The 23,020-nt window shown below is 44.1% G+C and overlaps 1 protein-coding gene and 1 long non-coding RNA gene across 2 annotated transcripts in view; one reads left to right on the top strand and one right to left on the bottom strand.

The window, feature by feature from the left end:
• Positions 1–11,938: 11,938 nt before the first annotated feature.
• On the top strand, positions 11,939–14,555 carry LOC309380286. Its single transcript, XR_014172809.1, has 2 exons — positions 11,939–12,439; positions 13,058–14,555. It is a non-coding gene; the product is annotated as an uncharacterized lncRNA (long non-coding RNA).
• The window catches only part of OXCT1 (3-oxoacid CoA-transferase 1), a 53,333-nt gene continuing 44,602 nt past the window's right edge, over positions 14,290–23,020 (bottom strand). The window contains exons 14-17 of the mRNA XM_081929942.1: positions 22,610–22,699; positions 19,440–19,520; positions 18,875–18,976; positions 14,290–15,703 (exon numbers count right to left, since the gene is read on the bottom strand). Coding sequence (XP_081786068.1) covers positions 15,662–15,703; positions 18,875–18,976; positions 19,440–19,520; positions 22,610–22,699 — 315 coding nt within the window. The 3' untranslated portion in view covers positions 14,290–15,661. The remainder of the gene's footprint in view (positions 15,704–18,874; positions 18,977–19,439; positions 19,521–22,609; positions 22,700–23,020) is intronic.

The following is a 23,020-nucleotide window of genomic DNA, read 5'->3' as shown; positions in this document are numbered from 1 at the left end:
GACCTCACCATTTCATCCAGGAACCATACCCTAGTTTTCATAGCCTTCACCACAAAGACCGCTACCACGTGAGAAATCCGTGGATCAGCGTCCACCAGTAAAAACTTTACTTGGTCCTCAGAGTTGACTATTGATTTGGGAATAGTTTGTAACATCGCATCCCTGAAGGCCGAATAGATGGGACAATACAACATGTAATGTGTGAGATCCTCTTTGGTTCTCATATGACAAGGACATATACGCTGCTCTACTGGGATTTTTGCATATCTGCCTGACAGATAGGCCGTAGGAATGGTTTGAAAACGGGCCATGGTGAAGGCTCTCTGAAGGGTGGGATTGGTGATATTCGCCAAGTAATTGGCGCAGGTTTTGACTGTTTTCAGTCGGGGAAACCAGTGGGAGGACCCTGGGTTCTGTATTTTTGTGATATCTAACAGAACTTCTCTCTCCAGGATCCATTCCCGAACTTTGTCCGGGCTCCACAGTTTGAGGATATTAAACTCTGGAAGGGTGTATCTAACCAGGATCTCGGATAGGTTTTGATGCCAAGTGGTGTTCTTTTGAAGAGATACAAAGGCTTGTTTGGCCAATAAGGTGTTCAAACACCTTATGGCTTTCATGAACCCTGGGGACCTGGAGGCTCATAAAACTGCTGGAATCCCACCTTCTAAGAAAAGGCTATTAGTCAGTTGGGTAGTCTCAGTTTCTGATGGGACCTTCTGCATGCAGAGCATGTGTCCTGCTGTTGAGCTATGGCCTGTCCCCCAAACACGCTCGTTGGTATTTCTCTGTTGATCTTATTGTGTTTATTGTACTTCTACTGATATTCTGTTAGCCATCCTGTGAATATAATATGTACTGAATATAATGTGAATGCAGAAATATATAAATAAGCAAACAAGCAAATAATGTTGTTAGCCGCTTGCAAAACAACATCATGTCACAAGATGGGGTAAGTAATCCTAACATTGTAGGGAAAAGAATGGAATTTCATGTGTGGAGTGCCATTTTGATCCACAGCACTATAACCTAACAGGGAGTAGCACTTTGAGGTATATTCAAGTACTAACTGAATGGTGAAAATAACTGTTGGGGGAAAATAATAATTTTTAAAACTGTATCATTTTGATGATTCCTTTTTCTTTTAAGCCTATGGCCTAGCTAAACTAAACAGGCCCCTCTGCCTGCCTTTTTTGTAGTACAAACCAGCTGCTTTTAGGTACGGTACATAGTGAATGTCTGTTCCAGGACACAATCATGATAAATGTTGAATTGTTTTGTACACAGATGAAAGAGGATATTGGGAGACATTTAATGAACAGGAAAATTAGTCAAAGTCTTCATAAGGAAAGGCACTGAAAAATGGTTATGTGTAATCACATGATATTATGACGAGGGCTGATCAATGATTTTGATTCAGGATGATGCCATTGGGTTGCAGCTATTAAGGTTGCTGTGATCCTTTTATGGGTGGGTAGAAATCATGTGTGTAATCTGGAAGTGTATAAAAAACATTGCTTTGGATGTGGTTCTTTGCAGCCTCCTCTTGATTTTTGAGGCCGTCACTATGTGCATTTGTGTTTCAGCAAAGGCCTATATTTTCACTTGAAGCCTGCATTCTTTTCTTTTGTGTTTCAGAGAGGGATACCTCCAGTCTATGAACCCCCTTTTAAATTTATCCAACATAACAACTCCCATCAGATGTGAGGGTGTTTAAATAATACTACAAGCCCTTTTCCTGGCATTTGCTCATTCGGGTAATAGAGTTCAGTGGTCTGAGCTCTTTGTATGATGCAAATGAATTCAGGATTTGCAATCTAATAATCACTTCTGGAAAGAAAGAGAAAACCCATTATGGTTAATCCATTAAAAAATAGTAATAGCAACATAATAGACAAAGGAGCACAGGGTGACATTTTATTTGTACTCAAGAGCCTTTTGGAAAATTACACTGATATTACTAAGGAAACAATTCCCCACAGAGGGCGTGTTAATGAACCAAAACAGACACTAGTTACCCCAAACAGGAATGAAGTATTCGGATTTAGATCCAAAGTCCTGAAGAACATCAGACTTGCTTTTCAAAGAGCGGCTTCTAGTGGCCCTTCAGATGTTGTTGGGACTACAAGTCCCTTCATCCCTGACCATTAGCCATGCTGGCTGGAGCTGCTGAGAGTTGTGGTGCAACAACATATTGAGAGTGGCAGATTGTCCCCACCCCTGTCATATGCAATATAGCAATCTCCCCAAACATGGCGTCATCCAGGTATTTTAGAAATGCAACTTCCAGAAGCTCCAGCCAGCATGATCAACAACATCTGGAGGGCACTAGTATGTACACGCTTCTATATGACAAATCTCTTTGGAAACTGAGAGGTGTTTCAGAGCCAATTACAACGTAGCCCTGGGGCATGCCAGACTACAAGAAAATGTCAAGTTCCACCAAGCACAGCAAGAGCATGGGCATACCTTAGAAGGGTCTTTGGCTCTTAGCCTACAACTACAAAAAAAAGCGCACACACAGCAGAATGGTGCCATATTTCAAAGTCTGGTGCTAGAAACACTGCCTAGTATAGGTGGTGTGCTGGTCCCGGGGGGAGGTTACCATGAGGCGTGGTCAGAGTCCAGTCCTGGGTCGAGGGTCTGGAGACTGTGCACCAAGGGTGAAGCGGGGTCCAAAGCGAGGAGCTGGGCAAGGTTGGGAACTCTGGAAGAACAGGTCTGGGTGCTGGCAGAAACAGGTTTCCAACGACGTTGCTCCCACAACCTGGGACTGGGCTGACTGGCCTTTATCTTCTCTGAGGCCAAGGGCTGTCCTGGCCCACAGGTGACCCGCCTCTCCTGGCCTTAAGGCGAGCACTCCTCCTGAGAGAACCCAGTTCCCTCCGCCTCTCTGCCCTGAGCCTCTGCAGCTCAGGAGAGGCTGGAGGGTTATTGGACCCAGGGGGAGGCTCACCTTCCCCTGACAGGGCTGGGAGAGGAGCACCTGTAGGCAATGGGTCCTCAATCACCTCCGGTGTCAGAGCGGATTCATCTGGCGTCTGCTCCTGAGGATCCGGCACAGGTACAGGCACTTCAGATTCAAGGCCCTGCCCCAGCTCAGCCGGCCCTGGAGGCGGGGACTCCTGTGCAGGCTGGGATTCCTCCGGTTCAGCCTCTGAATCAGATTCCCAGGCCATCACAGGTGGAGAGCTGCCAAGTAAGGTAACAAAATTTGCATTTGATATCAAATGCTTGTGGTAATCAAAGCTTAGCTCTGCTGAGAAACTGCTGGATGATGGATTGTATTTCAGCCTGCTGCTTTTTTGGGGAAGTTTGTTAAGGTCACTATTGACCGCTGCAAGATAATGGCAAGTGAATTGAATGATTCAAAATTACTCGTTCGCATTACTGGGTTAGAAATTAAATTGCAGATTTGTTCAGGAGAGACACAGGCAATCCTACAAATTGCTAATAGTACATGCATGCATACTCTGGGAATGCAATGTTCTTATTTAGGGAAGGGTCACAGCTAGTAGGGAACCTGTTTTGCTTGGAGACGGTTCCAGGTTCAATTCCAGGCTCTTTCCATCTAGGTCACATCACTGAAACTCAGCTCCAAACTCTGGCTTTGTCCTTCTAACTAACCACCCATTTGCCATCTCCCACAGAGCCCCTTTCCTTTGTTTCCTTTAATGGCCCATCGCCCAGGCTATCGCCTCAACATGGAAAGCTAGAAGAATCTTGCACACAGCCTACTTCGCCCCCGCACCAAACTCAGAAACACACACACACAAATAGTGTTGCAGTAGATGTTCCTGCTCACAAATATTAAACTATAAAGAGTTTGGGCACAGTGCTGAGTCCAATGGAATCCTCTGGAAGCTTTTGCGACAGAAATAATACATAACAATGTGATTAGCAGTTGAGGTAAGCTACAGGAAACATGCCTCTTTGTGTTTTATCATTCCTCACCTTGCTGGCTCACTTTTCCCAATGAAAATCAACCAGCATTCATGTCTGTGTGTTCACAGTTTGCTGAGCAGCGTGCGTTTGAGAATCCGAACTTGCATCATCAGGATCCTGGTAATTATGCAGATGAGGCTGCGTTTTGAACTGCTTGAGAGCTACTCAAACTGGGCGCAGCCAAAGCAAGCTACAAATGGTGCTGAATGCTAAAACAAGGCAGGCGGTAAAAGGAAACTGTTTTCTGTTTTTACTTGCCAGAGAGGCGCGTCTGTTACCTGCAGGCGTTGGAAACACTGGCAAGAAAGCAGAATTTTGAGGGCAGAATTGCCTTTTTCCTTGCTGTACCCGCAGCAGTTGCCAGGCTGCCCCTTAGCTCAGTGGTTGAGCATCTGCCTGGCCCAGGTTCAGTCCCCATCATCTCCAAGTGGGACTGGAAGAGATCTTAATCTGAAACCACAGAGAGCCACTGCCTCTCCTTGAGAGCCAGTGTGGTGTAGTGGTTAAGAGCGATAGACTCGTAATCTGGGGAACCGGGTTCGTGTCTCCGCTCCTCGACTTGCAGCTGCTGGGTGACTTTGGGCCAGTCACACTTCTCTGAAGTCTCTCAGCCCCACACACCTCACAGAGTGTTTGTTGTGGGGGAGGAAGGGAAAGGAGAATGTTAGCCGCTTTGAGACTCCTTCGGGTAGTGATAAAGCGGGAAATCAAATCCAAACTCTCCTTGTATACAGTACTGAGCTAGATCGGCCAACAGAATATGCTCTTAATTCGCTTGCCATCAAGGCAACTGCAGCCTACCAGCCGAAGATGCTCAGCTCTACCTCCCTCGCCCTATGCTTGCAATGGCAGGCAAGCAACTTCCACCCACTGACTTGGATTAGGACTAACTTACAGTTTGCTCAGACTCTCTTCAGCTGCAATTAGAATATGTATGTATGCACAAGGTATGGGGTCACCATCAGTGCCTACCAAATATGGCCAACGCTCAGGGAAGACGAGAGCTGTGATCTAACAGGCAGAGGGCACCAGGTTGGCCTTTTCCTGGTATGGACAACACTGGCCTAGGTGGACAATGGTCTGATTAAGGTTTTTTCCTGCTTCATTGCACAAGTCGGATTAAATGTGGGTTCTCCTGGCTCCCTATTTATACAGTGGGGTGGGGAAGGTGGTGCTTCACCTCTCATCACTGTTGGGTAGAGGCTGTTGTGAGTCTAGCAAGAAGCACAGGTTTCACAGCCCTGCTGCAGAGGGAGAGGCTGCAATTTCTATAACAACCACCACCATTTTTCCTTGTAACATTTTAGAGCCGTTCTCCACATAGCTTCCACCGAAGACACCATCTCACCTATGAAGACAGCCAACTGCTTATTTTTGATATTAACACTACCAAGCCTTTCATTTTCAGGGGGTGATAGACAATACAGTGCTTAGTAACTTGTTCCATTAGTGCAAGCATGTACACCTTCCCCTGACATTTGTTAGGGGGGGGGGGTTCACACAACTCTCCAGAGCCAATTTGGGGAGCGCATGGAGGCGCACAGGGAAAGTACCATTGCTCAAGCGTAAATCCTTGCACTAATGGAACAAGTGCATTAGATACCTCCTACTAACTCAAATAGCCACTTTCAAGCACAAAGGAAATTCCGCCTACATTCCACTAGGAAGCAGGTGGCTCCGCCTCCTAATATTAACCCTCACCTCGCTGCAGTTCTGTTTCTATATTTTTTACTGCTCTGTTTTCCAAGCAGAAGGTGTTAGAAATCTTCATTTCCCCCCTTATTTGAAATGTCAAACTCTGCTGGCAGTAGAACTGTCTGCGTTTTGTTTTGTTTTGTTTTTTTAAAAAAGAAAGAACTCATCTCACTTGTTTTTCTCTATAACCCCCCCCCAAAAAAAAACCCCAACAACAAATGTCACTCCACATCCTTATGGAGATTTAGAGAAAAATGAAGCTGCGTTGTGAAATCATCTGCGTTGTGAAATGTGAAGCAGGACGATAACAAAATACAAAGTGTTTCATGATTGCCCCGGTTCTCACAAAGCATGGATTACACGTTGACATGATGATCAATAGCGCAGCAAAACAAAGGTTCCTTTAGCATTATTGCTTGACAAAGATTCTCCCTCATGGTAGCCCTTTCATTTTTATTGCGGTCTGAATTCATCTCCCCGGATTACAAGCCTTGAACGCATTCTACCACAAATTTCACCTGCTTGAGTAAACAGAGGGCAAAGGGAGACGAGGATTAGCCACAGAACCTACTTGAATAATATATAACACAGGAAAAGGAAGGGGTTCTTCAGCAACATCATGGGTCTCCTGGAAGAGTACAGGGAGGAACTATGGCAGCGAATCCCTGGAGGCAATGCTGCATTTTTCCTAGGCCACATTCACACTGTGGATTGTATTCAAAGTAGCACTAAGGGTTCCATTGTGCAATTGGACTTCTCCCCCTAAATATGTTCTACAGGTTCCCCCAACCTTCCATACCAGATTTGGGGAGGCCCTGTTGCCCTAGTGCAGTGTTTTCCAAACTTGGGACTTCAGCTGTTGTTGGGACTACAAATCCCATCGTCCCAAGCCAGCAGGACCAGTGGCCAGGGATGATGGGAGTTGTAGTCCAACAACAGGTGGAGACTGTTGGGTTTGGGAAACACTGTCCTAGTGGTAATCAATGTGCTATTGCGATGAGTTGGTTGAATATTGCCCTCTAAACATTATGATACCATTTTAACAGTCATGGTTCCCCCCCCCCAAAGAATCCTGGGAACTGTAGTTTGTGAAGGGTGCTTAGAGTTGTTAGGAAACCCCCTGTGCCACTTGAAGCTACAATTCCCACTTTCCTGGGAAGAGGTGTTATTAAACCACTATGGGAACTGTAGCTCTTTGAAGGCGATAGGAGTCTCCTTACAACTCTCTTTTTATATATATATATATATATATATAGGTTTTGGTGTCCTCGGGTGTCTTCCCGTGTAAAAGTTGGGGTGTCTAGGCGACGTTTCGACGAGGTCTCACTCGTCATCTTCAGGCTGGTGCTTTCGGCTTCTTGTTACTGGAACAGAGCAGGATCTCAGTGTTTGAGTTCCTATAAATACTGTTGAGGGGGTGTGGTGTATAGCCTCCAATGTTCTGGGCAGAGAGGAAGTTCCCAGGCTAGTGTGCCTTTTCTTCTTTTGTTCCTTAATTACTTGAGGGATATCTTGAGTGATTTCTTGAGTGATATCCTGAGTACCACTTAGGTGGGTCATTAGGTGTGGATTAGTTGCTAAAGTCTTTGTGTCTTGACCTCTTGAACTTTGTGAAGAGTTTTTCTGAGAAGATGGCTGTACTGCACTTAGTTGTGCTCTGGCTTGGCTTCGTGTATAGGGGCGAGCTGTGGTTTTGTGGCCTGTGTCAGCCAGATCTGTGTAGGGATTGCCTCCTTCCTTATATCAAGGGCACTACAGATAAAATTAGCAAAATCCTCCATAAACACAATATCAAAACAGCCTTTTGCACCAACCAAAAAATAGCCAATATCCTCAGAAACCCCAAGGATAAAATCCAGTTGGAAAACCAAGGGGTCTATGAAATACCCTGCAAAGTCTGCCCAGCCACGTACATTGGACAAACAAACAGACGAATAAATGCACGTATCGCAGAACACAAGAATGCCGTCAAAAAAGAAGAAAAAACTTCCTCTCTTTTCCAACACATGAAAGAAACAGGACACGAAATTAATTTTGCAGATTCCAAATTGCTCTTTAACATGGAACATCACCACAAGAGAATAATCATGGAAGCCATCGAGATAGAGAAACACCCTCACAACATGAACAAGCGTGACGACACATCCCGCTTGCCAGACATCTGGAAATTAGCCCTCCCCACAAAAACTGACACCAGATCCAGAGGCACACAGAACGCCATCACCAATCAACCACACCAGACCCAAACCCAGACCCTCTCCACAGATAAATTACAGACACCATCCAGTAGCCAAACCATGGTGGCACCTCCGGATGCTGCACCCCCCTGCAATCCCTACACAGATCTGGCTGACACAGGCCACAAAACCACAGCTCGCCCCTATACACGAAGCCAAGCCAGAGCACAACTAAGTGCAGTACAGCCATCTTCTCAGAAAAACTCTTCACAAAGTTCAAGAGGTCAAGACACAAAGACTTTAGCAACTAATCCACACCTAATGACCCACCTAAGTGGTACTCAGGATATCACTCAAGAAATCACTCAAGATATCCCTCAAGTAATTAAGGAACAAAAGAAGAAAAGGCACACTAGCCTGGGAACTTCCTCTCTGCCCAGAACATTGGAGGCTATACACCACACCCCCTCAACAGTATTTATAGGAACTCAAACACTGAGATCCTGCTCTGTTCCAGTAACAAGAAGCCGAAAGCACCAGCCTGAAGATGACGAGTGAGACCTCGTCGAAACGTCGCCTAGACACCCCAACTTTTACACGGGAAGACACCCGAGGACACCAAAACCTGCATTCCTGTACCCGTGAAAATCTACGAAAGCATATATATATATATATATATATATATATATATATATATATAATTTTATTATTCCATTACAAATATACAATTCTGCCCAATTTTCACAATTTTAGTTCTTTTTAGACTTCCTTCGGCTTCTCTGACAATCATCCGTATTTATCTCTCAGTTTACACATTCCTCTGTTTATATTGCCATTAAACTTCCCTCCCACTCCTCTTTCACAGTGCTTCTTCAAATCCCGCCAGTGTTGTTTGCACATCACATATTCTTTTCAGATACTCAACAAATTTCCCCCAGTCCTTGATGAACTTTTGGTCCTGGAGATATCTAATTTTTCCGGTTAGTCTGTCCAATTCTGTATAGTCAGTCAGCTTCAGTCTCCATTCTTCTATTGTCGGTATTTCCTCTTGTTTCCATTTCTGGGCCAGTAGAATTCTTGCTGCTGTGGCTGCATATTGTAAAAGTTTACAGTCTTTTCTTCTAATTTCATTCCCTGTAATTCCTAAAAGAAAGGTCTCTGGTTTATTTACAAATGTATATTTTAACATCTTTTTCATTTCATTATAAATCATCTCCCAGAAACCCTTCACAGGAGTCTCCTTACAACTCGCAGCACTCTTCACGAACTACAGTTCCCAGGATTATTTGGGGGAAAGTCATGACTGTTTAAAGTGTTGTAGTATTGCTTTAAATGCATAGTGTGGCTGTGACCCTACAATCCTTAACCAAAACATGGAAAATATGAGCTGACGGATAGGTTAGGGCTGTTTAGAGATGGAAACAGCCACCTTGTACTTGCATTTCCAGCAGTAGAAATTCAACTGATGTAGCATTGCCAAGCACAGATGTCCAGTGACTGATAATGCACCCTCATCTGAAAGTGAGTGCCATTGAACTTACTGCATGGAATTGCATAGGATTGCATTGCATAGGATTGCATTGCAACTCACTGGATCCTCACAGCCTGCTGTCCTTTGATAACTGTGTTGATCAGGAAGAATTTTGACAGTTGCCAAGTTGTCGGGCTGGAGTAAGAAAGAGCATACATACAACGGCGGGATACAAGACGGTTAAAAATAAAGAAGCACAGACGCTGGGTATACTGGGTTTATGAAGAGGTTAAATAGTATCTTTGGAGACAATAGCATCAACCTTGGACTGCTCTTAGATAAGTGACATTAAGTTCAAAGCAATGAAATGCACTTTCTGCCCATCTCACCTCGAGCATTTTGTGCCCTTTTATTTTTTAAAAAAGGCTTTCTAAATCACTCAGTCCAAGTTGCATAATCACAGGAGAATAATGCAAAATGGGCCTTTTTCATGTGATAATGGCAGCCATCAACTGTTTGCTAGAACACGAGAAATGGCGCCTGTAAAATGAGTTCTTCACAGTTCTCACTGTTCTTAACCAACAAATTGAATAATGGGGCAGCAGACTTATCTTCACACAGATACCCAGGCATAAAATTGCTCTCGGTCATTTCAACAGGATAGGAGAGTTCTCCCTATCCACACACACCCAGTACAGATCTATTAATACTGATAGCAACAAGGCATTTGTCTTTATTGTTGCCAAGAGTCCACTTGGTATCTCTTTCCTCTGGAAAGAGGTATATCTGCTGTATAGCCTTTCTCTATGTATTTAGAAAACAGCCATATTTCTCTCAGTGATTTTCTATTAGGCGTTGACTTGTAGCTGGAATGGCTTTGTTGTGTTGGTAACCCTGCATGACAAACCTTTACCAGGGAGCTATTGGAACTGAAAATGCTAAATTTTTATGCCTCGTGAAATTTCTTGTTCCCAAGGATCTTTGCGGTGTGTCACCAGTTCTTTTTACACTCAGTAACTTGGATCCAAATGAGCCCCTTGTGCAAGGCCATCAGAAGGCATTTCTGCACACATAAGCGAGGAAGAGGGGAGGTGCGTTTGCCGATTTCCTCTCCCATCTCATCCTGCATCATATTCTATTCCAGGACAGTATCCACAAATCCTCAAGAACTGGTCAGGTGTCTTGTGTGAGGTTGTATTGTTGTATATGCTGTATTAACACTGGATTGGAAGCCGCCCAGAGTGGCTGGGGAAACTCAGCCAGATGGGCGGGGTATAAATAAATGATGATGATGATAATGATGATGATGATGATGCAGTGGGACAGTGGCAGGAAAGCACCACGGACCAAGCAGGATGCCTTCAGTTCTTTGAATGTAACCGTTTTCTTTCAGAAAGTAATTGACTTTAGGGTCACCAACATGGCACCCACAGTATGTGCCTGTAGCCTGCTGGTACCTTTGGCCCCAGAGAAAGGTCTCAGTAAATATTTTCTCAATGATCCACAATTCAGGAAATACTCAGTTCGTTTGCTTCTCCTGCACACACAACCAGCAGCCATTTTGTGCCACGCCACACTCCCACAGCAGCCATTTTGTGACTGGCACCCACAACACTTTCTCCACATCCCAGATGCACCCACTGGCCACTGGTTTTCCTGCCTCTTTCCTTCCATTTAAACGTGATTATAAACTATTAGCTTTTAGGGCAGTTGGGCACATTGGATAGTGCGGGGTTGGTGGGAGTTCAGTCAGCTACTGTCTGAGGTGATTGAAAATGGTGGGAGCCTCCCCCCCCACCTGGATTCTTAAGCTGCCCAGGAGCAGTAGATCAGTATAGATTTCGAACAGTGGTTTGCAGAGGGACATAGTTCAGAAGATCGAAGTTAGGAAGAACTGAGGGGCGGACAGTAAAATGAAGAACAGGAAGAGAGCCCTCCCGTCAGATGTCAAAGAAATAAACATCTACCTGACGTTTAAAAGACATCTGAAGACAGCCCTTTTTAAGGAAGTTTTTAATGACTGATGTATTAATAATTTTTTAATCTTTTGTTAGAAGCCGTCCAGAGTGGCTGGGGAAACCCAGCTGGATGGGCAGGGTATAAATGATATATAACAGACTCTCTCTCTCTCTCGCTGGAAAGTATTCAGCCTATCAGTCCAAGGTCACGTAGAGCAGATAACGTGGCGACATATAAAGCAGGTTGCAAGATCAGGTTGCAAGATGGAATTGACTAGGGGGGAAGTGGGTGGAATCCTTAATTGGGAACACTTTTATTTTGAGTACGGATGTTTTGTTCTTTTGTTGTGATTATTAAAAACCCTTTAAATTGTAAGGAGCTCTGTTCACTTTGTCCTGCTTATCTACAGCCAAAGTGGGGGAGGACGCAGAGTCCCCAAAGCCTGACATCTACAAAGCTGCCCAGGGACATCTGTATACAATGGTACCTCGGGCTAAGTACTTAATTCGTTCCGGAGGTCCGTTCTTAACCTGAAACACCACTTTAGCTAACGGGGCTTCCTGCTGCTGCTGTGCCGCTGGAGAACAATTTCTGTTCTCATCCTGAAGCAAAGTTCTTAACCTGAAGTACTATTTCTGGATTAGCGGAGTCTATAACCTGAAGCATATGTAACCTGAGGTGCCACTAAAATAGGACCTGCTAATGTGTGTCATGATGGGCCTGCATCTCGTTTAAGTATTTAGCAGTTCCCATGCTGTGAAGGACAAATGAAAAATTCTACTTCTCATTTTATTTTCCACAGGAACATAGGCGGTTGCCTCAAAAGTCCACTTAGTTCAGTCCTGCCCACAGTACAGTACTCCAGGATTTCAGGTTTTCCAGCTCCAACTGGAGATACCAGGGAATGAACCCAGGGCCTCTTGCATGAAAAAGAGATGCCCTATCACTGAGCTACAGCCCTCCCAAAGCCTGTCATGACCACTACCATAACTGTATACTTTAAGAAGAAATCTGCAAGTGCTTTTGGGGGCACGGGGGAACTGCCATACATGCATACCATCATCCATAAAAGGAGGTATCGGCTGTCAAGATGTAAAGTTGATTCATTTCCCCCTGATAGTCACACAAAATGATGGCACTGCAGGGGCACGTGCTAATATGATCTTGGGTCATCCAGCATTGACGAAAGCATGTCAGTATTATTACTGGTGCTCTGTTATGTGTTTTTAACATTGTACATCACCCTGGGATTTTTTTTGATAAAGGGCCGTATAAAAATTGAATTAATAATAAATAATAATAATACAATATCCATCCTTAGGCTCCTGAGGAATAGTACAGTACAGTGGACGCTTGGGCTGCGACCATGATCCGTGCGGGAGGCACATTCTCCACCCACAGCGCCGCATCTGCGCATGCGTGGGTTGCGATTCTGCACTTCTGCACATGTGCAAAGCGTGATTTAGTGCTTCTGCGCATGTGCGAGCACCAAAACCCGGAAGTAACCCGTTTCGGTACTTCCGGGTTCAGCATGGTGCACAACCCAAAAACGCACAAACTGAAGTGTCTGTAGCCCAAGATATGACTGTAGTTGGGCTTTCAATATTATTCTTTTGGGGCAAATACCTAAACTCTGTAGGATTGCAGGGCCCTAGGATGTTGATTCTGGAAGAAGTGGTGGCTTCTGGCAATGGTGATTAGAGATTGCCAGATTAGAGATTTTTTCTGGGGGTATGCATACCCCTAAACATTTTGTTAATCTAACGGGAGAAGAAACTAAAAAAAATTACAATTTCCATTTCTTCTCTAGCACGGTGAATCATCGGTTCCTTTGCTACCCCCGATGGCTGCCTCATTTCCTGTCGCTGTGTTTCCCAAGTCTCAGACGGAAGCGAGTGTTTAATGTGTGAAGTAGGAGTCGGAATCTAACACGGTGATTTGTCATTTTCGTTGTTACCACCTCCAATGGCAGCTTCATTTCCTTTCCCGGTGATTTTCTTGAATCAAAATGAGAGTACCCCCAAACATATTTTTTAAAGAAAAAAAAAGCACAGGATATTTGGGAAGGAAGGAGGTCGACATGGATCAAGGCATGGAAGTCTGAACTCACGCAGCAAACTTAGGGAGTTAGGACACCATTGTACTTGATGTAACCTTTATGAGAAAAAAGGAGGGGACCATTAATAAAGGACACCACCCATGGCACTTTTGTGATTCCCCACCACTGCCAAAGTTTGAGCAAGATGAGACGGGGTGGTGATTGAGCCTTACCGAGGAAACGTGTGTGTGTGTGTGTGTGTGTGTGTGTGTGTGTGTGTGAGAGAGAGAGAGAGAGAGAGAGAGAGAGAGAGAGAGAGAGATAACACAACCAACATCTTCAGAGAAGGAGCCAAACACCAGCACATCAGAGCCCCATCAATGTTCCTCCAGGAATGGCACCTTGGCCCACAGCCACCCTTAAGGTAGGTTAAGCTGAGAATGTCTTGTCCAAGGCCACCCAGAGCTTAATCGCTAAACAGGGACTTGAAATAAAGTCTTCCATGTTGAAAACCACAGGCATAGGCAAACTCGGCCCTCCAGATATTTTGGGACTACAACTCCCATCATCCCTGACCACTAGTCCTGTTAGCTGGGAATCATGGAAGTTGTAGTCCCAAACATCTGGATGGCCCAGTTTGCCTATGCCTGCTATACGACACTGGTTCTCAGTTGCCCCAGTTCTAATATGTAGCTTTCATCCAGTAATTTCTTTTTCTTTTAGGAATCTTTATTAATCAAGTATTAGATAAGATCTTTTACAATCCAATTCGTACATTTCCACCATCTTTGGAACTGCTAAGGGCAAAAAGAGAGAAATGTGACCTGCTACCATTTTAAAGTATGGAGGGAAAGGCCCACTTTCGGGTGGCATAGTTACTATACAAACAGATAAATGGCACAACAACTGCCGTAAAAAGGCCCTACCTTGCTCCCACTGTGTCGCTAGATATTTGTGCGAATGATTTGTTGATATCAAGGGGAAGGCAGACTCCAGACACTAACTGTAAACATGCAACTCTGTATGCATTTATTAAGAAGTCAGTTTTTTAAAAAAAATTAACCATGAGAGCAGGACAATGGCTTCCATTTCAACAAACTTCCATTATCTGAAAGCTTATCAACTCACTGTATGTTTCCTATGCAACCTAGGGCTGTCTATAGAACTTAAATAATGAAAATCCTATGCCGAGGTAACCCAAATTTTGTATAAAGTACAGCCGCATTCTGTGGCCTGCATAATTTATGCAAATTAAATTTGCATCCCTCTGTTTGTTTTGCATACCTCATTCTGCTAGCATTTCATTTACTTCTACTCTGAAAATTCAACACAAAAGTGTCCTAAGTGCTATTTATGAAGAAGGGGAAGGAGTTAGTTAACGCAGAGCACAAAGCCCAATTCCCTTACTGCTGGAAATCTCAAATCCAAATGTCTCTCCTTGGTTTCTGAGGTTTCAGCAGGAAGAGCCCACAGACTTTCTGTCTTTGCAGCCCTGAAGACCAGAAACATGGTGGTTTAACAAAACACGGACTTTCAATTACAGAATATAAACAGCTCCCCCTGCCCAGGTTTTTAGCTATGCAAACTTCTGTAAGTAGAACTCCTGAATCTCCAAACATCTGATTATTTACATGTTTGAAAACCAACAACTTGTCCTGTACCTTTTTCTTTGTGTGTGCGCAGTTGCAGCCTACCGTACAGGCACTTGCAAATTAGCATGTTCTGTGCGTGGAAGTGACCTCTGCCTCCATACAGAGTTACAGTATTAACGTTCACATCTACAAGGGATTGGATGTGTTTGATCCTATCTCGGCTTAAGCAGAGATATGCATGAGCCTGTTGCCCACACCTGCAGCCCATTTGCGCAGCAAAGCATGGAGCTCCTATTGAACCACAGTCACCTGTTTCATCCCAACCAGGAAACTATGGCTACCAGCTTTGGAACAACTCAAGGTCTCAAGCCATGCTGTGGCTGAAGATCCTGGCTTGCTCACACCCACACAAAGGGAACTTTGGCTAACTAAAGACTTTCTGGGTGATTTGTGGCTTGCGCATGCGCCAAGAAAATGCTCATGTGTTTCTCCGCTTCATAAACCAAGATAGGATCATCCAAAACAGGTTATTGTCTCTTGCCAGCGTTTATTTGCAGTCAAACCTGCAGTGTGGCAATTATAAATATCTAGGTACCAGCTAGGATTTATTTTTGGAAACTGTTGCTTGTGAATAAACATTTACATAGTTCTAGTTACATAGTCAGCCTGAACGCTAACTACCAAAGAAACTACTTTACAAAGACCTCTTTAAAATGCATAATTGCAAAACAGACATTTGATTTCCCCTTCGTTGGAAGCGTGGATGTTAAGCCCAGTCTACTTTTCAAGTTGAAATCTGCTTCATTGGCGAGAGCTTTGGCGAAACCTAGTGATGAAAGAAAAGAAAAATCAAAAAATGAATAATGCAGTTTGGTGCCATATACAGTATACCTTCTAGCTGAGCATCTAGAATGTATTTTAGAGAGATATGACCCTCTCCATTTTGCCTTTCAGCTTCCTTTTTAATCATTCCCCTCCTTTTTGGAAGTTTCTTCTTTCGAAATCAAAATGTGACCATGCTGGATTGTCTTGGCAATTATCCATTTATATAGATGCTGAATTTGACAGCGCCATGATCACTGTTCCCAATGAGATATCAGAGTATCATGGGCAGGAATGGTGAATATGTTATTTCCAGATGTTGCTGGACAGCTGCCCAAGTCCTTCAGCAACGACTATGCAGAAACCAAGGAGAGACCATGCTGGGTGAAGTTGATGGAAGCTGAAGGCTATCAAGATCTGGACTGAGATGCTTCCCTGTCTCCTGATTAATACCATACATCACTTATGTCTACCAGAATACTCATGTAATGATTTACAGGAGAAATCCATGCACACTTTGTGGTCTCACAGTGAGCTCAGGATTGGACAACGTGACATCCTATGTCTACAGAGAACACACACGCAGAAGATCACAGGTTCAAGCCCCGGTGTCTCCAGGCTGAGGGAGACCCCTGCACCTGAAATCCAGGAAAGCTGTTGCCACCCAGCGTAAAAAAGGTAAAGGTAAAGGACCCTTGGATGATTAGGTCCAGTCAAAGGTGACTGAGGTGTGGCACTCATTTCACTTTCAGGCCAAGGGAGCCAGCGTTTGTCCACAGATAGCTTTCCGGGTCATGTGGCCAACATGACTAAACTGCTTCTGGCACAAAAGAACACTGTGAGGGAAGCCAGAGCACATGGAAACGCCGTTTATCTTCCCGCTGCAGTGGTACCTATTTATCTACTTGCACTGGCGTGCTTTCAAACTGCTAGGTTGGCAGGAGCTGGGACAGAGCAACAGGAACTCGCCCCATTGCGAAGATTTGAACTGCCGACCTTCTGATCAGCAAGTTCAAGAAGCTCAGTGGTTTACAGCGCCATCCGTGTGCTAGTTGGACCATTTTTCTGACTCGATATAAGGAATCTTCCTAGGTTCCATCCTGCCTGTTTTGATTTGTACCAGGGGTGAGAAAGACTTTTTTTTTTTTTTTACAGATTCAGTTTCCATTTGCCATTTTGCCCCAACATCGATGTGGCCATGTCAAATGCCATTTCCAACTCTCTGAAATAATCATCTTTTCTGTCTCCTACTATGGCTGATCTATGAGCCACAGGTGCGCTAATGACAGATGATCAATGCTAGCAATTGCAAAGAAGAATGTGATGATTACATGAGAAAGAGAACAGCTGGAGGAACTAAGGATTCTACTGCACACACCAAACTTCTCCATCTATGTTCTGGAAGCCAGTGTATTTGGCCTTGCAGTGCAATCCTATACACCTACTCGGAAGTAAGCCCCACTGAGGTCAATGGGGACTGCTCCCACGAAGTGAGTATAGGCCTGCAGCCTTAATGGTTTTTTGTGTCCCCTGACAGAGAACCAAGCTTTCACAGGAAGATAAAGCAGTTGAATCTTGCTGTTTGTGGACTTGCTCGCTTTAAAAACAAACAAAACATATCCGATTTATCCAGGTACAGCTTTCCATTCTGGTTGATTTTTTTCCCCATGGTGGCGTTGTAATTCAGATGATAAATTTGACACGTACAAATGAAAATCGTCCTGGTGGGACAATCTGTCTTGAAGCCAAGCTGTAACAGATCTGATTTAAGGGCACAGGGAAAGTCAAAGTTTTGTCTTTGGGGCCCAACAAAATCCCGAGCGGACTGCTTATAATATCAGCTTCATAAAAAAGACAGGAGGCTGTAAATCACTCCTCCCTTGTTATGAGGCTGCTGTGCATGCTGCCTAGAGGATGCTCTTTCTAATAAAGCTGTGAAAACCAGAAAGTTCAGTCACAGCCTTCCAAAGAAGCCACAGTGCTGCTGCGTGGTTTCTTTTGAGGGGAGCCATTTTGGTGCAAAGTGTACAGGTCTTGCTTTGAACAAGACATATAAATTAAGTTTCACACGGTTCTAGCAGCAAGCTAAGTTTCCAGGACTTCCCTGAGGCTTCTCTCTTTGAAGCAGTCCCTGAAGTGAGCAAATTGCTGGTTGGGAACCGAACGCTCCCAGCTAAAAGCAAGATATTCACTTCATTCCACGTTCAATCTATGCGTGAATACAGATACACACAGAGCAGGCCTCCATCCAATGTACAGTAGGAGTAGGAAAGTAAATGTGGTACCCACTCTGAGCTTTCCCCAGGCCACAGTCCTCACTGGAACTGATTTTGCATCCTGGGTGTTTTCGGCTGGATGGAACGTGTCCTCAAATTCCATCCACTCATGCAAGAATCAGTCGGGATATGTGAGTGTGTGAAGAAACTAAGAAAGGTAAAAATTACACTCACTGTTCCACCCACTTTCAATTCTCTGTTCAGATCTACAGGACCGCCTCGCCTGGTATGCCCCACGGAGAGCCTCAAGCTCCATAAATAGCAACACCCTAGTGGTCCCAGGCCCTAAGGAAGTTAGATTAGCTTCAACCAGAAGCTGGCTCCGGCCCGGTGGAACGCTCTGCCTCATGAGACTAGGGCCCTGCAGGATCTGATTTCTTTCCGCAGGGCCTGTAAGACAGAGTTGTTCCGCCTGGCCTTTGGCTTGGAGCCAATTTGATTCCCTCCCCCTCTTTCTTTTTCCTTTTTCCTTTCTCCTCCTGTGATGAGGCTGCATTTTAATATTTTAATGTTTCAATATTTTAATTGTTGTATTTTAATCTTGTTTTTAAGTTGTATTCATTCAACTTGTTTTTATTGTTGCTTGTTAGCCGCCCTGAGCCTGGCCTTGGCTGGGGAGGGTGGGGTATAAATAAAAATTATTATTATTATTATCTAAGAAATAAAATCCTACCAAACAAATGGAAACTGGTGTGTGTGTGTGTTTGAACCTTTTTTCATACTTCCCTCTCCAAAAGCACCAGAAACCTCTCCAGAACAAACTTCTGCAGCAGCCTTTTGCACCTGCAGCATGGACAAGCGGCATAAATAAACCTTCATTTGGGCTGATCTTTGCTTCCTTACCAAGCTCCCTCAAAGCCAAGAAACGCAACTGCAATGTTAGCCAGACAATGACTTACTGTGAACTCAGCACCAGTGCTTTTCTTGATGTCATCCACAGACAGCCCTTCCCAGATTTCAATCAGTGTCAGTCCCTTTTTCTTGTCAACATCAAACACAGCCTGCAGGTTCGGAAAGAAATGCAAAATGTTTCGGTCTAAGAAAAGGAAAGGAAGGGAGCCTTGCTAGCTGAATGAAGCCAATGCTTCAAGTTGATAAATACCAATTCCCTCCACCTTAGCACTGATTTTCGGGAGCACTTTTGGCTGGATGGGGTTATAAATGCCTTAAATAAAATGAAATAAGGACTTAAGATTGCTATGCAAACTGTAGTATTTGGGAAATATGGCTTGACTGCTGCACGGTTACAAGAGCTGATAGCGTGTGAGAGACATCTGCATCTTCTTCCTGGGCCAGGTTTGCAACACCCCTTCTCATCAAGGGAGCCAGGATATAAAAATTCAAGAGTTACTCATCGGCAACTCAAACCCTCATTACAGGATTATCGAGAAGATAAAAATGCCCCTCCCTAGCCACTCAGCAAAAAAGATGGATCAGAAATGCAACGAACGTAAGATAACCTACCTTTTCTGTTATGATGCGGTTCACACACTGTTTTCCCGTAATTGGCAAAGTGCATTTCTCCAAAATCTTGTGGGCATTGCCCTACAGTGAACACACACACACACATACAAATGAATGATCAGCTTGTCAGAGCAAACTAGTTGCTTGAAATTCAAAAGGACTTGCAGTCAGTAACTTCAGAATGAGACAAATATATGCTACCTCCAGCTCAGAAGCTTCCACTGTGTTTGGACCTGTTGCGGAAGACTCACGAATTCATTGCTGAAATATTCCGAGGTCCTTAGTGACATGGGTAACGATGACTTACTCAAGAAGGCATACACAACAGGACTGGCATACACTCAAGTTCACTTGGAGCCTTCGTTATACATCTTTAAGCGCCAGGGCAAAACGTTCCTCTTCAACCAGTTTGCAACATCCTATATCCTTTCAAATGTGTTTGTGGAAGGGGGTGGGAGTTATTGGTTTGCTTTGCTTTTGTTCTTGTTTTCCTTACGAATTTTGTGGTTTTGTCTTGTATTTTTATGCTGTGAACTGCCCTGAGAACTATGGATGAAGGGCAGGGTGCAAATTTTATAGATAAAAATAGCAATACAACAATAACTTCAGCACTCCCTGTTCCTGCTCACTTCTGGGACACCATGAAACACAGACATGGGTTCGGCAGATCACTGAATCAAAGAATTATAGAGTTGGAAAAGACCCAGAGGGTCATCTAGTCCAACCCCCAGCAATGCAAAAATCACAGCTAGACCATATAGTTCCTTTCCATGCTTGTGATGTCCCTTCTCAAGGGAGGGAGCAGACAGCAACATTGGTGTTAAAAGGAATCATGTTGGCTGCCTGGCCAGAAATTATTGGTGCATTCTGGGATTCACCACACAGAAGCAGATTCTAATACTATCAGTATATTTCTAAAATAGCTCTGTTAATGCCGCTTCACTTTATGAGTAAAAACGGCATTTTCCCCAGTAGTAGTAGTAGTAGTAGTAGTAAGCAAGTAAGTAAGTAAGTAAATAAATAAATAAATAAAATAATAATAATTTTAAAAAATTATTTATACCCCGCCCATCTGACTGGGCTTCCCCAGCCACTCCGGGTGGCTTCCAAAAAAATTATTAAAATACTGTAAACATCAAACATTAAAAGCTTCCCTAAGCAGGGCTGCCTTCAGATGTCTTCTAAAAGTCTGGTAGTTGTTGTTCTTGTTGACATCTGGTGGGAGGGCCTTCCACAGGGAGGGCGCCACTATTGAGAAGGACCTCTGCCTGGTTCCCTGTAACTTGGCTTCTCGCAGTGAGGAAACCGCCAGAAGGCCCTCGGTGCTGGACTTCAGTGTCCAGGTAGAATGATGAGGGTGGAGACGCTCCTTCAGATATACTGGACCAAGGCCGTTTAGGGCTTTAAAGGTCAGCACCAACACTTTGAATTGTGCCCGGAAATTGTGCTCCAGGAATATTGAAGTTTCCTAGTAGCATTGCCTAGAACGATACACAGCTATTCTCTGCTCATATTTTGTGATAACAATTTTAAAAATTGTCCCAATATACTGTTGCAATGGTATGTCCTCCTTTATATGCAGGAACAGGCAACACTGTAAAGGACAGGGGCATATGGGATTATCTTAAAATCTTTCCTACTCTTGCCCTGTTGTTCTCTTATGATTGGCACATAAAAAAACAAAAAACTGTTGCCTATAATGTTTTATTGCAAAATCAAGCCCTCTCTCCAGCTCCTTGCAGGTTGCCCCAATTACAAAAAAAGAATTGAAAACTGCTTTCCTGGGTAGTCAAGCATTGTCCCTTTAAACTGTGATGATTTTACGAATTTTACAGCGGTGCCGACTCTGCCTACCAAAATGGGTTTTTAATTTATTCTCCCCCCTCCCCACTTTATGTCAAGGAACAATTGCTTCACTCCAATTCCTACCAGTTAACATCTGTTTCTGCATTCAAGGCAGCTAGCCCCCCCGAGTGAAACTGACAGGTATTTAAGGGGAAATGACAATGCTTAATTCAAGGACCTTCCAAGTTCTGTTCCCGGGAAAGGAACAATTCATCTGTGCTATTTTTATAGAAAAGTGTTCATCAACCCATCAGGTATACCTTTAAGGTCATGCAATATCTCCTTCTAAGCATCCCGGGGAGATTGAAATGCTCAGGCTTGAGGAAAGAAGACTGCTTTCCAGGCAGCTGCTGTGACCCCCAAGCATTGCAGAATGCTGCAGTTAAATATGATCTTGCTTAACTGCAGTTAAATATGATCTTACTGTCACTGGTTAAAACCTTTCTGAAGCCGCATCTACAGAAAAATAGCCGCCAGAATGGGAATAGAAGAACAGAGATATTGGCCCAGCCTTTGTAACATCGTCCTATCAAATCTCCCCACAAGCAACTAATAAGGGAAGACTCATGCTTAGCCCAAAGGTTGAAGGTCAAGAGTCAAAGCATTATTATTTCTAAAATCTGTATTACACAGTCCCATTCTGCAGCATATTCCCATTGGTCCATTTGCACAAACACCAACACACCCCTCAACTGTGAAGCATAAAAGGTAAAGGACCCCTGACTATTAGGTCCAGTCGTGTCCGACTCTGGGGTTGCGGCGCTCATCTCGCTTTATTGGCTGAGGGAGCTGGCATACAGCTTCCGGGTCATGTGGCCAGCATGACTAAGCCTCTTCTGGCGAACCAGAGCAGCGCACGGAAACACCATTTACCTTCCCGCCGGAGCAGTACCTATTTATCTACTTGCACTTTGACGTGCTTTCGAACTGCTAGGTTGGCAGGAGCAGGGACCAAGCAACGGGAGCTCACCCCGTCGCCGGGATTGGAACTGCCGACCTTCCAATCAGCAAGCCCAAGAGGCTCTGTGGTTTAGACCACAGCGCCACCCGTGTCCCTTTTGACTGTAGAGGCAGAGCACAGCCATCATGGCTAGTAGCCACAGGCTTTTAAATCTGCTCTTCCACTCGTGCAGCAAAACTTTCTCCTCCTCCCCACAACCCGTGCACCCTGAAAACCTGCTCCAGATAGTTGGAGGAAAACACAAGAGGAGAAGAAGACCCATTGTGTGACTGGAACTCTGTGCACACAGAATTGGACAGAACCTAGGGTATGTTTTCAGTCTAAGGAGAAATCCACAAGAAGAGAATATTTATAAAAAGATTACCTTTGCAGAGTGCTCCATAGTGACGACCACTTTAGTTCTTGAGCTGGACACCAAATCCATGGCGCCTCCCATGCCTTTCACCATCTTACCCTAAAAACACAAGATTTCACACAAAAAAAGAAAAAGAAGAACAGATGTCAACAGCACAGCTCAGCATACCAACACTCTTTGCTTTGATGCATTTAATCTACAGATTTTGGAAAACAAGCATCAAACCCGCACAAAATGCAAAATTATGCCAACGGTCCCTTTAGTTTCTCTCTGAATAAATTATTCTGAATAAATTATACCATTTTGAGAGTGTTACCATATTATTTATGGGGAAAGAAGATTGATGGGCAAAACGAGGAACTGCGTCTTGTCTCCAAATAACTATAATTCTTCAGCACACATGGGTTATGTGACCAAAAG

The sequence above is a fragment of the Podarcis melisellensis genome (genome assembly GCF_964234715.1).
Source record: "Podarcis melisellensis genome assembly, chromosome: 11".
NCBI lineage: Eukaryota > Metazoa > Chordata > Lepidosauria > Squamata > Lacertidae > Podarcis > Podarcis melisellensis.
This window is presented reverse-complemented; position numbering and strand designations above follow the sequence as displayed.